This window comes from Morone saxatilis, unplaced genomic scaffold, assembly GCF_004916995.1.
Source record: "Morone saxatilis isolate NCDOM2014 unplaced genomic scaffold, NCSU_SB_2.0 Contig17, whole genome shotgun sequence".
Taxonomy (NCBI): domain Eukaryota; kingdom Metazoa; phylum Chordata; class Actinopteri; family Moronidae; genus Morone; species Morone saxatilis.
This window is the reverse complement of record NW_023339729.1, coordinates 12,435,283-12,451,268: the sequence shown is the minus strand read 5'-3', so window position 1 is coordinate 12,451,268 and position 15,986 is coordinate 12,435,283. Positions and strand designations below refer to the sequence as shown.

Here is a 15,986-nt window from a genome sequence, read left to right as displayed (position 1 = left end):
AAACACATAAGGATAAGTTCTCTGACTAGTAAGCGCGTAGAGACACGCCATTGGTCGGTTGCGGCGGTGGGCGTGGCCAGAGGACTGGACTTGCTGTCACTTGAGTGGAACAAGTGCCACCGACAGAGAGACGATACAGTAACTTCACTGTGAGGCCAGTGGGGCTGTTTGTACAACTTTAACTGCAGGTAAGTTCTCACAAAGACAGAAATATTATATGTTTTAGCAATTGTGGACGTCTTTACATCTCTACTTTCTAGTTTACTGCCTTCTTTCTTACGGAAAAGTTGATTTCGACGATTATAAATTGTTGTCTAGCTGAAATTGCGGATGATGAAATGTATAATAGCCTAACGTTACTTTACCTACATTTATTCAAGTTTAATATAAACTTACAAGGGCAAATTTGAGCTAAAGACATCTCCTACCCTTCTGAGTTGATCTGTCCTGTTTGTATTAGTTGTTGTTTGTTTTTTGCTCCTATTGTCTTAATGATGTTTTCGTCTTGCACTGATGAGCCGTAGCCTATTATCTGATGCAGTAGTAGTGGTAAACAGCGTTGTGCCACTGACTGCACTGTGCAGATAAGATATGGCAGTGTAGTTCACTGTACTGCACCTGCCTGAAATATCTCCTTTAAAGAGGCTTCACTTTTTACCCCTCATCTTTTTTTTCTTTCTTTTTTGTGAATGGGCTCTGTTACATCTGAGCTATTTAAAAACACATGATGTCCTATGTCCTAAGACATGAGGGACGGCGGTTTATTTTTTCCCTCCTGAGATAATAACAAGGGCTTGATAACAGTGTCTGATCTGATTGAAGCCCTGGCTCTCTGTTGTGTCTGTTGGGAGTTTAGGAGCCAGCTGTATTTCCTCCAGCTTCCTTGTTTATGATCCCAGCTTCCTGGTACCACTTTGGGGTTAAGGGGATTCAGGATGGCTTCAGTCTGTGTGCGTGTGTGTGGGTCTGGGTGTGTGTCCCTTTTTGTAAGTGTATTTTTGTTCATAAAATGTGCCAGTGATCATTTAGTTTTATGGGCATCAACCCACAGTATGGGGACATCATATTAAATCTTTACAGATCATGTGAATCTCAAAAGTTAGGTGTTGAAGCATTCCACCGTTGCACACAACGCCTTGTTGACCAAATCTCTAATCTAGTTCAAAATCAGACTTGTGACGTCAACAATCAGGTGAGTCATTAGAAACAGTGACATAGTGGTTTAAAGTCTTAAATCTATTAGCTGAATGCTGCTAATCTAATGTTGAACATGGTTCTAGAGGAAATAACTTGGAATGTATGGGACATGAAATAACAATATGAAACTATCAACAACAGTTATCATAATTCTGTCAGACACGATGAGGAATATGAGTTACAGTCCACATGCTGTTAAAGTTGATCTCCATTGTGGCGGTAACCATATCATTAGGCCCTGTGATCACCAGGCAGAAATATCTCATGACCACACGGTAATTCACTCAGATACAATTTCTGAGATGATGCTATGACTTGATCATTGCATCATCATCATTGTGAGATAATGCAGAAAAACTACTTGTTTGGATAGTTGTTCAGGTGAGATAATGACAGGTGCACCACGAAACACACAATAGGGATTAAAATCCCAGGAAAGCAACAGAAAAAATAATATATAACCCAAAGCACACATACCTTGTAACAATGATAATGATCACACTAGTACTTAAAGTTTGAAAAAAAAAAAACTAACACCCTGTTTTTGTAGCAATTAAGTGTCAGGTCAGCAGACTTTGACAGGATGAAACGGTTCCTCAAACACATCTCAAAACACAAGACACCTGGCCTTGAAGTTTTTTTTAAGAGAAAAGGAAATCTCAAAATTAGTTTGGACCAACAAGAATTCACTAACTGTACAGTATGAACGTTAGAGAGAAATTGGGTTTTTTATCACACTTAAGTTTTTAAAGTTGCTATTTTTACGATGTAGTCCTTCAGGTCAGTTCATCATCTCCTTGATGTTTTCTGAAAATTAGATCCTGATGGATGGGAAGGGCGTGAATCCACCCCATGAGGGTCACCGTCACAAGACTGTGACCTTTCCATACAAAGACCTTTCAGTCCTCCGCAAAATGTTAGACACTTAAAAGCGATGTCTGGACCAATGTTTGGAGGGGTATCCCAAAGGCGTCTTAACACTAAACATATCTGTGTTCTCCTGTTAATCAGTAGATCAAGAAGTGATGCCAAGAAACTCAGCCCACATGAGGCCAGCGGTGTCAGAGGATCAGGCACATAGTTAAACTTGCGCGCGGCCAGAAAGTGTTCCGCGTTTGGTTGGAATGCTGAAGTTGGAGAAGCAGTTTGTCAAACATGAGCAGAGACATTCAGCTTGAGTTGGCTTGTGGTTGGGATTTAAAAACCAGAAATTCAGCCAACACTTATTTAGTTTAATTAATTAGTTTTAACTGTTGTTATCTGAGAACAAACCTAATCAGACCTGTGCTGTGGAGTATTATGCTGCAAACACAAAATGAAAAGAACTGACATTAACAACACAATTTTATAGTCCTTTTTTTCCCCTTCTGGGTTTAAGAGGACAGAGTAGTTTAGGGCCCTTGGATCAGACAGACTCCACCATGTCTTTAGGCTATGGTGACATCAGACTCATATGTCTCAGCTGAGGCTTTGACCACTTCAGCTCAGTCAGATGACCTAATTCATTCAAGTTATCACTTAGTCACTTGACATGATGCCTTCTAAACAAAGTGCGCAGCAAAAACCTTCATACTAGTGTGTACGGTCAGGCTCAAACTACATACAGTGTTTTCAACGCACTCTGTATCAGTCAGTACATTGTGTTAGCGGCTTCGTAGAGCTAAAGTGATGAGGCACTTCATCGATTAGTCAATCAGAAAAGAAAGGTGCAACTATTCTAATAATTGGCTAATTGTTTTATAATTTTCTAAGCAAAAATGTCAAACATTGCCTAGCTCCAGCTTCTGAGTTGTTTGTATTTGCTGCTTTTCTTTATCTTATGTGATAGCAAATTTGATATCTCTCGGTTAGACGAAGAAAACATACAATTTTAAGGTGTTTTTAGACATTTTATAGACTAAATGGTTCGATTTGATTAAATCAGATTAAAGCGATCATTAGTTCCAGCCCGAGGGCTTTGTTTTAAAACCTTTAGACTACATTTGCTTCTTTTAGGCAGATATTGCCCTTGGAGCTGCTTTTTGTTGCATTTTCCCATAAACCATTCCCTACGACCTAACCCAACATTTTAAATGACAACCGTTCCCTAAAGTTTTTACAGAACAACACATACTGCAGCTCCTAAAATGCCGACAGCCGCAGACTCTCTTTAATTTGGGACGCCACCCTTTTGTTTGTGCTCTGAGTAATGTGAAAACAAATGGCAACATGCCTGTGGACTCCTTGGAGAGCAGTGTCCGTCGTGGCTAAGTTTATTTCATGCCAAATGTGTGTGTGTGTGTGTATGTGTGCGGGATGGATCTATTTGTGATCATGTCTATGACGTACTTGGTACATCCTGTGCTTGTAGCAATTGGATCACTTTACAACCAGTGACCTCCTGTAAAAGGTTACTCCTACATTACTGCATTGCCCCATTATGCCCACAGTGGCTAAATAAGGTCTGCCGTGTGGTGAGGCTGACGGTTCACAGGAATCCTCACATTTGTCTACACACTTTCTACTTTTTCCTCGGAATGTCTGGAAACAACGTCTGTTTTTCCACACACGTCAGTTGCAGGATATCCAGAATATTTGCTTAGAGAGTGTGTTGCAGACGACCGTGCTTTACTTTGTGCTTTCTGAATTAAAGAGTGACTTATAGTTTGCATAAGACTTTCACTATGTGGTTTAAATGTTAAGAAAATATGCTGTGTTGCACTTGATTGAACACAAACAGAGACTTGAACCCATGCCATCTGTGTAAAGGACAGTTGCAGACCACATGGCATCTGTACCTTAGCAAGTTCTTGAAAAGAGGTAATCTGTAGATTTAAGGTTAAAGAAGCAAAAAAATAAAGTTTGAAACAAGCAGAAATGCAGAAATTCACAGCCCAGAAGTTTTCTTCACCAACTGGCAAGGAGTTGTAAGCCAAAGTTATAACTGCAAGTAAATGACTAAATTTGCTGATACCCTACCATCTGTATAACAAAAATGACTTTTTATTCATTAAGAGTTTGAGTGAAAAATAAATCATTCATACTCAGCGCTTCCCCACAGACCTCGGGTTACCCACAGGCCCTCTGCCAGAGGCCACAGCTGTATCTGTGGTGACAATGCTGTCTTTGTTCGTTGTTTTTATCCCCGATAAGAATGGATTTAGAAGTATTTGATGCATGAATAATGGATGTAATCACTATTCTAAAACACTGATGGAAATCTCTGCAGTAATTGGTCATAAGCACTGGATATACTCTAAGTGCAAGGCTCAAGGAAAGCAGAAAAACATTTTCTTTTTAAGTGTCAGTAATGTGTAAGCAGTCGCATGTGCAGTAAATTACATGCATCTTCTGCATGATATATGAATGTGCTCATGTTTGACCACACAGTGGGTCTGTGTCTCTTTAAAGCACCAGTGTGTAGGATTTAGGGGTGAAGTTGCAGATTGCATCCATTTGAATACAACTCAGCCTTCCAGGCATGCAGGAGTGACAGCAGTAGCAGCAAAACATGTGAATGGCCCTATCTAGAGTCAGTGTTTGGTTTGTCCGTTCTGGGCCACTGTCGCAACATGGGGGTCCTCCCTCTGCAGATAAAAACAGCTTATTGTAAGGTAACGAAAACGCAATAATCTTGTTTCCGGGAGATTACACGCTAATGAAAACATACCTAAGAGTATTATATTACACTGCTACCAATACTAGACCTTTCACTAACACTTGTTTCTGTGTCCAACCTAAATGCCACACCCTCAAATGACCCCTTACGAACCAATTGACCCAGATCTCAGCATCATAGGCCCCCCAGAAGGGACCATACCACACATGCACACTCAAACACACTCTCACACTTTGGGAAACCCCTTTGTATCTCTACCTCTTCCTATCTGTCTTCCTCTTGCCTGATGGATTTAGCACACTACCCCCAGCTGCATAAATCTTCACCCTGTTCATTCACCCTGCGGGATGTTATATTTATCCCAACTCTTCCAAGCAACACATTTCAAAAGAGTTTTTCTATGACACATTCACCTGTTTGTTGCAGATTTTTAAACATTTTTGGTCACAGTGTTTGCAGGCCTTGATGAGGAAATAATCCTTGATCAGTAAGGCCAGGCAGGTTTACACACACACACACACACACTCACACACAAATTCACCGGTCCAAGAGGACTTCCTCATATTGTCCAGCATGTTGATGCAGGAAATCACCTTGATTGATATCCCCCGTCCCACGCTGACTTAAACGTTGTCTGTTTCAGGGGTTTCTTTGCAACTTTTGAATATGTGTGTGTTTCTGCGTGTTGCTTGCAGCCCTGAGTTGTCTTTGCTTGGGTTGTGTGATATAACCTAAAAATAAAACACTTTATTTTCTTAAAAACAAACAAACAAAACAAAAGACACCATATATTTGGCTAACTGAAACACTGGCGGATCTGTAATATCACTATGGCTCCCTTTTTTCTCATACGGGATACTGTGGGAAAAGTATTCTCCACATTCTATGTAAATGAGTGACTTGGAGTCCTTAGCACCTGTATATCTATCTATTTATTAGTATATCTATAATTGTAGTCTAAATCCTGATTTAACGATTCAGACATTTTGTGCATTGTTTTAAAGGGTAAATCCAAATAAATTTATTTATCGCCCAGGTCTTGTCTCAAACAGTACAGCTCAAATGTGGACTCCTAGCTATTTCTGAGTTGCAGATATTCAGCTACTTGTTTTTCTCCACATTTGCACAGTGTCATATTTGTTATCTTCTTGAGAAAGAAAAAAAAAATTCATGATGCTGCTTTTACTTTAAGCCCAATCAGTTTTTGAAGGCAAACTGTATGTACACAATTTCTTTCTCAGAAAATGTAAGTGCTGTTACTCTGTACTTGTTTTTCAGGTATTGCCAGGTATAGCTACATAGGAGACAAACTCTGCAGGTGCTTTCCTCACTTCTACAATTTGTCCAGGTCTATACGTGAAAAACTATGAGCCGATCTGTTTCATTAGACCCCATGTTATCCTACGCTGGGGATTTCCAAAAAAGTGAACTCACACATATGTTTGCTCAATGAATGCACTTCCACACATCGCTGTCAGGTCCTTCCTGTTTCTAAGGTATGTGCATCATGCCTGAATGGAAATGTGTGCTCCTGTTTTTTGTTTTAGATTTCAACTGACCACTGCAATGGCAGTGGCTGCCTACATAGGGAGGGTGTAGATAGATGTGTTTCATAGCCGAAATTTAGATCAGGAACTGATTCACATTAACTGTAAATAGTCAACAGTCATAGGGGAAGTTTGTTCCACTGGTATGTGTCCTTGGCACCTGTAATAGCATTTCAGTTTGTGCCCTATTTATTAGCGACTTTCTGGGTCATTTGGCAGGTTTTACTGGCACTAATGGTGAAAGAAACAATGTGTACGAATCAAGGAATGTCTCGCAGTGATGAAAAACATGTTAAGCATGTTGTAGTCTATACTTGACCACTGGTGTGGTTTGTTAGAATGATCGAAGAAAAATCTAGTGCTTTTGCTGTAACGTGCACAGCGGTACGTCCAAAAGGTTAATAAAGGTTAAAAGACCAACTCGGATCGGTTATGTTTGGAGCTGTGATCTGACACTCTAGGTAATGTGTTGCAGTATTTGCAACACCAGGTCATGGCATTTTTAACACGCAATGCATGCATTCAAAATCATGTCTTATAGCTTGACATACACTCGAAAAGATATAATGATGCTTTAGGCTTTCCTTCTTGCAGAAAACCCTCTGCAGACGGTTTTTCCCGAGCTACGGTTATTTGGAAAGTTGTAAATAATGTGGTGCATCTATTTTAAAACTTTTTTTAAACTGTGGTTCCTTCTGTCTCACTCTCTTTCAGCTTTTCTCTCTTTCTTTCTCTCTCTCTCTCTCTCTGTCTGTCTAAATATAGAATAGTCATCTGCCCACTCATTCTGACAGAAAGGAAATGCTGCGTATGTGTTAGCTCCTACACTGCATTAATAGTTTGTCTGAGGTTAAAAACAGGGTGTAAGTTTGCCCAGCTATGTGGGCCAAGAGTCAGTGCATGCACACAAATCCTTTTTGCATGAATGTGTATATGTGTATGTACATGCATAGTGAGTTCATTATATCAATGCAGTCCAATATGTGTCTGTGTCTGTATGCAGCGAAATAAAGAGAGGAACAAAACTATCTTTTGAGACATCATGTTTATCACAGACCCCTGATAGATGTCTGAAGATGTAAACAGAGAGATGGAGAGAATGGAGGAGGGAGAATGAAAGACTGACATAGAGTGAATACGCTGAAGGCAACCGGAAACTTGTGGTTTAAACAGGCAGCATTCAGCTGCTGAGGCAGCACTGTTAACTCGCTGTTTCTGAAAGTACTGCTTTTCTTAGAGGGATCAAGGCTAAATCACACCACACAAATTCCTTTCATTGTATAGATACAGCCTGTTGAATGACCCCCTGCCCAGCGTGTGTGTCTGTGTGTGTGTGTGTGTGTGCGCGTGCGTGCGTGCGTGTGTGCGTGTGTTTGTGTGTGAGGGAGGATGAGAGAAATTGATCTAAAAAAAGAGCAAAATGGCGTGAGTAAATTTGAGTCAGAAGACCAAAAAATAGAAACAAATACATTCAGCCTTGAGACAACTAACCACAACTCAAACAGGTTATGACTCTTTGACACACTCCCAACACCTGCACATACAAACACTAACACTCTCTCCCCCTCTCTCGTCTCTCCACCTCCCCCTCAACTCCGCTGACACGCACACAGTGCTTATCCCCTGTTGCTACGTCGTAGAGCCGCACAAGAGGAAATACGTTCAGCAACGAATCGCTGTTCTCGCTTGACTGTGACTCGCTCTCCCTTGCTCTCTCTTTCTCTCTCTCTCTTTCTCTCTGTGTCACACACTTGTTAGTTTCAGTACAGAGAGCGTACTGTGTGGATGTGAAAGATCTGCAGTTATGTTTGGTCCGTGCCTGTACAGAACAGGGTAAGTTTATCTATATCTAGTTTACACCTGTTGTACTTTGACTGGTAAATTCTACCGATGGGAAATGGATGAGAAAGGTTTTGGTAGTTTTATTGCTTCGTGTGGTGCTACAGTTGTACGTTTGGACATTTTGATTTATGTGGTGGCTAAGGAGTTAACTGAGTTTCAGAAAGCAAAAACATTTGTTTTCATCCTGTTTTCTTGCTTCTGTTACTCAGTGTTCTTATGATGTTGTGAGAATACTTCTGGTTTATGTTTACGCGAAGGTTCATGAGCTCTCTATTTGCACAAAAGCTGTTCTGTAAGGATGAGTTATGGTCACTATGTTGAGAGCAGAGTAGTGGAGTTTTTTTTTTTTTTTTTGAAGAATTGCATGTAAATGCTGCAGGAAACTCAATTTCCTGTGCAGATTACCAACCAGTGTTTGTTGTGGTTTTGATGGTCTCACATTTATCTTGGATATATTAATACCATAAGGGTGTTTTTTGTTTAGGTATATTTTGCCAAATTTCACTTTGAATTTTGTGTTGTGGAGATTTGAGAGGTGACTCATAAATCTATGTGGGCCCTGGGATAAAGAAAGTGGCTTGAGGGTTGAAGTAGTCGCACTTACTTGTAGGAACACATTTTGGGGAAGTTTAGTGTGGGACCACTGCACCTGTTAATCATCAGTGTGTGTTGGTAGGTCTGTATATGTGTTATAAGGTGTCTGTGTGGGTAGAGTTAACCCTTTGAATAACCAGTAACTACACTGGCATAAATGTTTTAACTGGAGGCAGTACGTTTTTCCCACACAATTACAGAAAGAGAAACTTACACATGCTGATAGAGATATTACTGTCAGCCCGCCTGTGAACAGAGATAGTTTTTTAAATAGCTTCATTAAACGTATCTGTGTAATTTTACACTCAGCAAGCAGATAGCAAAAAAGACTCATTGGTTACCCACATTTACTGTCAGCCTGCCATAAGTCAGGTAGAGCTAAGACTGTCCGCCCACTTAATGTTTGACCTCAGACACAAGAGAACATGACTGACAGTTCTTGTCTGTGTCCTTTTTCTATTTGCAGTTGATATCCCAACAATGCATGTGAGACATGAACAACAAGGCCCCCTGGGATAACTCAAGCAGTATGTGCAGCATGGAGCCAACAGGTACACACAACACACACACTCAAATAAACATACACTGACTCAGTGTACAGAATATGTGCAGCATCGCAGTTACATTCGCAGTCATTTGGTAACATGTCTCTGGCTTTTAAGTTATTTTAGTTTATTCTTTATTAAATAAGTAGAATGGATCATAGTTTTTCAGGGCCAGTCTTTTTAAGCAAAACCTTTTTTTTCAATAGTCTTAAAAAACCCCACCACTCAACTTCCTCACTCAGCCGGCTGCTCCCCCACAGTTCCAGAGCCAGAGCTCTACCGCAGCATCCAGGCTGTGCTGCCCAGAGAAACGGACAAGCAGCAGTCCCCGGACTGTTTCAACAAAGGTACAATATGATCTACTGCAACACAAGTAAAAGAACATTTTTACTGAAGCGCTGATGTGGTTTTATGTGTCTCGGCTGTTGGCTCTACTCACGTTTTATATAAAATCTTACAAACAATATCATCTGATTATCTTAACTTTTTCTTTGTGGTTAAGAGTTTTCAGAAAAGTGGTGACAGCAAAAATAACAACTTTTTAATTCACAATGGTTCAGTGTCGATAAGACATCACAAAACTCATTAAATTCTCTGCTGGGGACTTACGTTTTTTTTATTGTTTTTCTGTCAGGGCTATTCTGTTTCCACCCTGAATAGACTAAATGACATCAGCTCTGCTTGTGACCCTCACACTGGAATATTTTGTTGTGTCAGCAGTGTGAGGGCTGCTCAGTTATTAGTCATCAGATATATTTTGGATAAGCGCTGTAATGGAGAAAAAGTGTGACACATTTATCAAGTTTGTGTTAGTCCTGTGGAAATCTCTTGCATCTGTTAATGGTTCCTGTGTGTTCATCTGTGTGTGCAGGCATGCTGAGATGGACGCTTCATAAGAAGGTTCAAAACAATCCTGCCAACAGCTTATCTCTGGTGTGGGTGCTGATAAAGGAGCTAGAGAAGGTACTTGATCTCAGAAGTGGCACTGTTGACATTTTGAACACCAGTTTTAAAGGAATACTTCACCACAAACACTCACCTCTTGGAGACTTTAAAAGTGGCCCTCTAAAGTGATCTTGGCACACAATTTGGCTGGCTCGCTTTATCTGATTGATTTGATATGTATTGATTGGAATTAAATGTACTGAAGATGATTTATATGAAAAAAAATCATACCAAATCTTATGTTAATCTTGCATTTAAGAAGCTGATCTTGTGGCAATGTACAGTCATCAGTCGAGTGCAGCCCTGACATAGCGTGTGTGTGTGGGTATGGGTGTGTGTGTGTGTGTGTGTGTGTGTGTGTGTGTTTTCTCTGCAGGCTGAGAGATGGGACTCTCGCAAATCCATCATCCCTCTGCTCCACACACTTATGTATGCCATTATTCAGGTACTGTTTACCAAATTGTTGCACTGTGAAAAGCCTCAGACTTGCTATTTCTTCCTTTTTTACACCGTTCATTGAATGCATACAGGGGAAATTTTCACTTCATCAGTTTCCAACCATACTGAACAGATCATTTCCGTAATATGACTGTCTCTAGTTCTTCTTGTCCTTTTCGGGGGGTGGTAAATCTGACTGAGTATATTTCTTGATTGAGACCACAGGCATAATCACACATCCTTATAACATAAATCTCCAAATCTGCCAGACACGTTTGTTTATTAGTTCTGCCACGTTTTTAAGGCATGTCACTTAGGGAGTTTCAGCATTGTTACTGCAAATAGTACCAAAGAGGAGGAATGTGTTTCTATTCCAGGAACAAATGTCAACAGGGAAGTGGACACCAAAAAACATGGCCACTAGGCCGGTGTCTCATTGCTTTCCTTTATATTTAAGCCAGCAAAAAGAATGTGATGATTACCATTCTCTAACCATAAAAGTAAATTGTTTCCTTACCGGTATTGATGGTAACCTGTGTGTGTGTGTGTTGTCATTGATATTCCAGGCAGCCTACATTCCAGATGAGCTGTACAAGCGGGTTTATGATTTTTGTAAGAGACTCCTGACCTACCCTCATCCCTACTGCACCGTAGGCCTCAGCTACACAAGACAGATAAAAACTGAACGCTCCATTCCAGGTATTATTAAACCCTCGGTCTAAATTTAAAACAGGAGTGATCTGTTTATTTCTGTCAGGACTTCAGAACAACCTGCTTGAGGAGCTCCAGCTCCAATCAGTGTTACCTTTTGTTACCACACTATTTTAGCCTGTACAGACAACACACAGTTTGGATGGGGCTCAACAACCAGGAGATGATGATGATGACAATGACAATTGATGTTTATTCATAGGTCTTTTGTAATGATGTTGTGATTGTGAGCTGTCATTTGTCACAAAGACAGATTCCCTCAGTCAGGTCAAGCAAATCATTAAACAGCCAATACTCATACTGTTGACATTAGAATTATGTCTTGTGTGTCTTAACCCAGTTAAGTTACACCTGCTTTAAATACAAGATTTATTTATAATGCAAGAGAAAATCTATATTAAACCAAACTGAAAACAATGAAAGACTACAACAAATGTAGTCAAACTTGATCAACCTAAAAGATAGCAGATGCCGGTTACTGTGATGTTTATTGAACTGTCCATTAATCAAGCATGCTTCAGTTAATATGTATGAGGATTTGCAGCCACATACTGTGACTAAACACCGGTTTGATCCACAGGTCTGATGTACCAGAGGATGCTTACAGCAGAGCAGAGACTAAAAAATGACCACTATCCATTTCAGGAGAGGTGAGTCATAAATAAATAATGTATCGCTGAGGATGCAATAAAAGCCTGAAAAGGAGAACTGAAGATTTACAAGGGCTTATTTCATTCCTCGTACTGCTGCATGTAGTCAGACTTCCCTGTCCATAACATCAAATATGCCATGTAAATCCCTGCAGGGTCTTTGTTCTGGCTGACCCAGAAGTCTTCTCTGGTCCTTTGGGACAAGTCCTGTTGGCTGACATTGAGGCGCCTGCTTCAGCTTCAGGTGGACCTCTAGGTCCTTTTGATCACATGCGCAGTGTGGTCCAACACTCCATCCAGGCTGCTTTAGGAGCAGAGCAGTGCCATGGGCAGAAACTGGCTCAGGCCCTAAAGGTCAGTGGGACTGCACAATACTCATTGCCTTCTATTTTTAGTTTTCTAGTTGTCTTTTGTGGTCATTGCAGTATATAGGCATCTATAGTTTCTAGTTTCTATTATGGTTTGTCTGTTTGCTCTCTGACTCTTGTTCTGTTCAGTTGACGACAGGTTTGCCTTTTTTTGCTCTCTGATAAATGTTTCTTTGAACTCACAAGGCTTTGTAAAGAAAATATGAATCTTTTCCGCATGCTTGCCATTTCAACACAGAGCCTGGCTTAAAATCCCCTGTGTTTAATTGTTTACTTATTAACTTAATTATTTTAATCAAATGTGACTTGACTTTACAGTTGAATTGTGACAATCATCTTACAAAGTTTGCCCACTATTGTTTCTTAAGTAAATGTGCCCTCACACAAGGCTCAGTTTAATGTGGACATGTTATTGCAGGTAGGCTGGACATGACTGACTAATGTGCTCCTTCAGACTTGAACATTAACACTTCATCCAACTGATTGGACAAATGCACCGTTTTCTGAGCTGTTTTTAGTCTTTACCTCTGACAAGGCAGCTGCACTGGAGGAAGATTCTCACATTATCTACTGAAATCTATTTGTGAATATATCTGATGTCTGGTTAGATAACATTGTACAGATACTTTGAAATGATCACTCCACGTTCTCTCCCTTCTCTTTAGTCATTGCCAGTCTGTGGAATTTTTTTTTTCAATCTTTGTACAGCCTATTGCACAACATATATTTTAGCAAGTTTAGCAATATTACATATTTCTCCCATTTGAATTCTGGAGGGGAAGTGAATGACCTCTGTGTACAGTGAAAGCACGTGCATAACCTCTATGGTCACTACATATTGGGATGTTTTAAGTGATTGCAAGTTCTCACCAGGATGGCTCTTGTTTTAGTAGAATATGATATTGTCAAGTGAGGTGCTTCTGCATTTAAAAATAGGTGAAGAGTTCTTCCACGATATGTACGTGTCATTTGAAACATCCGGAATGAAGGTCTGTTGTCTTTGAGCTTTATGGTGGAAATGTCTCCTGGCACTGATTCAAAAGTAACACCTCAGCAGGATACACGCGACGGCAGACACGCGCACTACTGACCCCTCTCCTCTTTGCTATTAATACAGACTCTGTATGTGTTTATCTTCCTGTGTGCATGTGTGTTCACTCACTTGTGTTTTTGTGTTTTTGACAGGACATGGGTCAAGACGTTGAGACATACTTTCAGGAAGTGCTGGCGACTCTAGAGCAGAGTGCGGAGGAGGGCGGCAGAGGGGAGGTGGGAGCGCTGAGGAGTCGTTTTCAGCAGCTGTACAACGAGATCGTCAGCAACACTTACTCAGGTACAAGCTCTCTGAAAAGGAAATACAGCAAAAGCCATGCAAGTTTCTCTAAGGCACAGCTGCTCTGTCTCAGGCATATATCAACATATTGGTTTAGAGTAAATATCAATGAAGGAAGGACAACCACAAGAGCCACAGTCACATCTGGTTATGTAACAAACCGGAGGAAGAAGCAGTAAGAGATGAGACGGGGATGTAACTGTGAAGCTCTAGCAATCTTAATATTAACTGATAAAAACTTTCTAACCATACAAATCTTATCTTACATTAGGATGACTTCTGTTTTGTTGCTCTTTCCATTGTAAAGGGATGATAAGGTGACATGGATTGTGTATGCATATTTTGTGCATGAGTCCTATGTTCTAAGTTATGGTTACCATTTTCCTGGTTTGCAGTCTTATTGTCGAAAAATGTTGAAATTCAAAACCGGGGCCTACAAGCACTGTTTACATGCAGATCAAGCACCGTTCAAGCACACATTGTCAGTGATGGACATGTTTTCTGTGTCCACAAGGGCCTCACATGCTGGCTGTAGCTGAGATCAAATGTGTGACCGGTTTCCTCCACGACTAAATCAGTCGAGTCAGATGTCTGTATTTTTGTAATTTTCCGGATATCTATTTCAGTGACATCCACTCTTTTCCATTCTATTATTGAGTCAGTGACCTGTCCGTTGAACCTGCTCTTCCCTCATCCAAGCTGGGAGATTGAGGGACAGACAGTGGTGTTTGCAGGGAGGAAGTTTGCGATGTTTTGTTTTGAGTGTCATTGTGACAGTTTTGGTCTCTTCCTATCTCTCTTCCTGTGTGTGTGTGTGTGTGTGTATCAGAGCCATTGTCGAGTGGACCACTGTGCGACTGCCCTCTTCCTAACCCAGAGATGAGCTTCCACCTGTGGACGGAGGATTTGGATATCTGTGAGTGGCTCCTGGACACTGTGGGGGGTCTATAGGAAGTTGTTAAAAACAGTCAGCCAAACTGAATTAGGCTGAAACTGGAATTATTAACTGAAAACTGAACTGAATAAAGAGAAGGGATTTGAAATAGAGAAAAAAATTTACCTTAAGTACATTTTGTCTTATTGCTCTTGAGTTATTCTGAAATACCTCAGAAATCATTTTCTAAAATAGAAGTGTGAGGCAATGTGCAAACAACTAATTATAGCACTTAACACCCTGTCACAGTCTGAGAATATCTGAGAGGTAGCTTGTTCCTTTATGTTGAACTGAGTTTATCAGAGCTGGACTCAGACTTGATGTACCAAACTGATTTAAACCAAACAGATTTGAATTGAATCAATTGAACTATGAAATTGACTTTGACATACACTGCATACATACATACATACACAGTATGGTCTTTATATTCTCGGTACAGGATGTTGCACAGTAAAGGTGTAAATCATCGTAGCTGTACATTCAGTGAAAAGCTCTGATAGCCTCATGTGATTTTTAAATGAACAAGATATGTCCTGTCTTGCATTATATCTTAATTAAGTTTACTGTCTAAACTCACACACTCTTAACTGTAAATAAAGGACAGTCATTATTCCCTATGTACTGTATGCATTGCTGCATCAACAAGCACTAAATGCCAAGGGATCACAAGGCAGGCGCTGATCACATTTGTGCACTCATCCCCGTGGGGTTGTGAATAGATTCTCAGATGAAAGGTTTATAATATCACACCAGCAGCTTCCTTCCTCAAAGGATGAGTGGGCATCTGTACCCTGCAGCTCCATAACAAAACAGCTGGAAACTCATGTCTATGGTCTGTTTATGATGAGACGTATGTCTACATGCCAGTCCGGATGAGATGTGTTGTTCCGTGCTGCGTCTCAGTCTGTGCTGGGGCTTATGCTGCCTTGTTCAATGTGAGTTTCAACCTCTGAATCACATGTAAGTGATGACTGTTGAAATGTTGACAGGGCGAGAGCTGGGCAACTGGTTTCGATCCAGCTCCATGTCGGAGCAGTTCTCCCTCAGCCAGGAGCAGGAAGACTTTGAGCTGGGTGAGTCGCCCAGTGACCTGATGCCATCTGACATGACTCGCTTCTCCGTAATGTCCAACGACAGCGGCATCGAAAGAGACCTGCCCCCCAGTGCTGATCCCTTCCCATTGTCATCTCTGGACACTGCAAGCATGAGTGCATCATGGGAACAATGCAAAAGGTAAATCTAATCCCTGCTATTCAGCATTATTTAAAGACCTACTACTTT

General features: G+C 40.7%; 1 protein-coding gene across 6 annotated transcripts in view; it reads left to right on the top strand.

Moving 5' to 3' along the window:
• The first annotated feature begins 99 nt into the window (after positions 1-99).
• The window catches only part of LOC118326840 (phosphoinositide 3-kinase regulatory subunit 6), a 22,161-nt gene continuing 6,274 nt past the window's right edge, over positions 100-15,986 (top strand). The window contains exons 1-11 of one of the 6 annotated variants that reach the window (XM_035659966.1): positions 100-188; positions 9,245-9,329; positions 9,584-9,670; positions 10,195-10,286; positions 10,645-10,713; positions 11,273-11,405; positions 11,998-12,067; positions 12,223-12,421; positions 13,621-13,768; positions 14,598-14,684; positions 15,695-15,938. In XM_035659966.1, the coding sequence (XP_035515859.1) occupies positions 9,272-9,329; positions 9,584-9,670; positions 10,195-10,286; positions 10,645-10,713; positions 11,273-11,405; positions 11,998-12,067; positions 12,223-12,421; positions 13,621-13,768; positions 14,598-14,684; positions 15,695-15,938 (1,187 nt within the window). In that variant the 5' untranslated portion in view covers positions 100-188; positions 9,245-9,271. Of the gene's footprint in view, positions 189-8,026; positions 8,176-9,244; positions 9,330-9,529; positions 9,671-10,194; positions 10,287-10,644; positions 10,714-11,272; positions 11,406-11,997; positions 12,068-12,222; positions 12,422-13,620; positions 13,769-14,597; positions 14,685-15,694; positions 15,939-15,986 lie in introns of those variants that run through there. The other 5 variants (XM_035659961.1, XM_035659963.1, XM_035659967.1 and 2 more) reach the window with 5 other exon arrangements.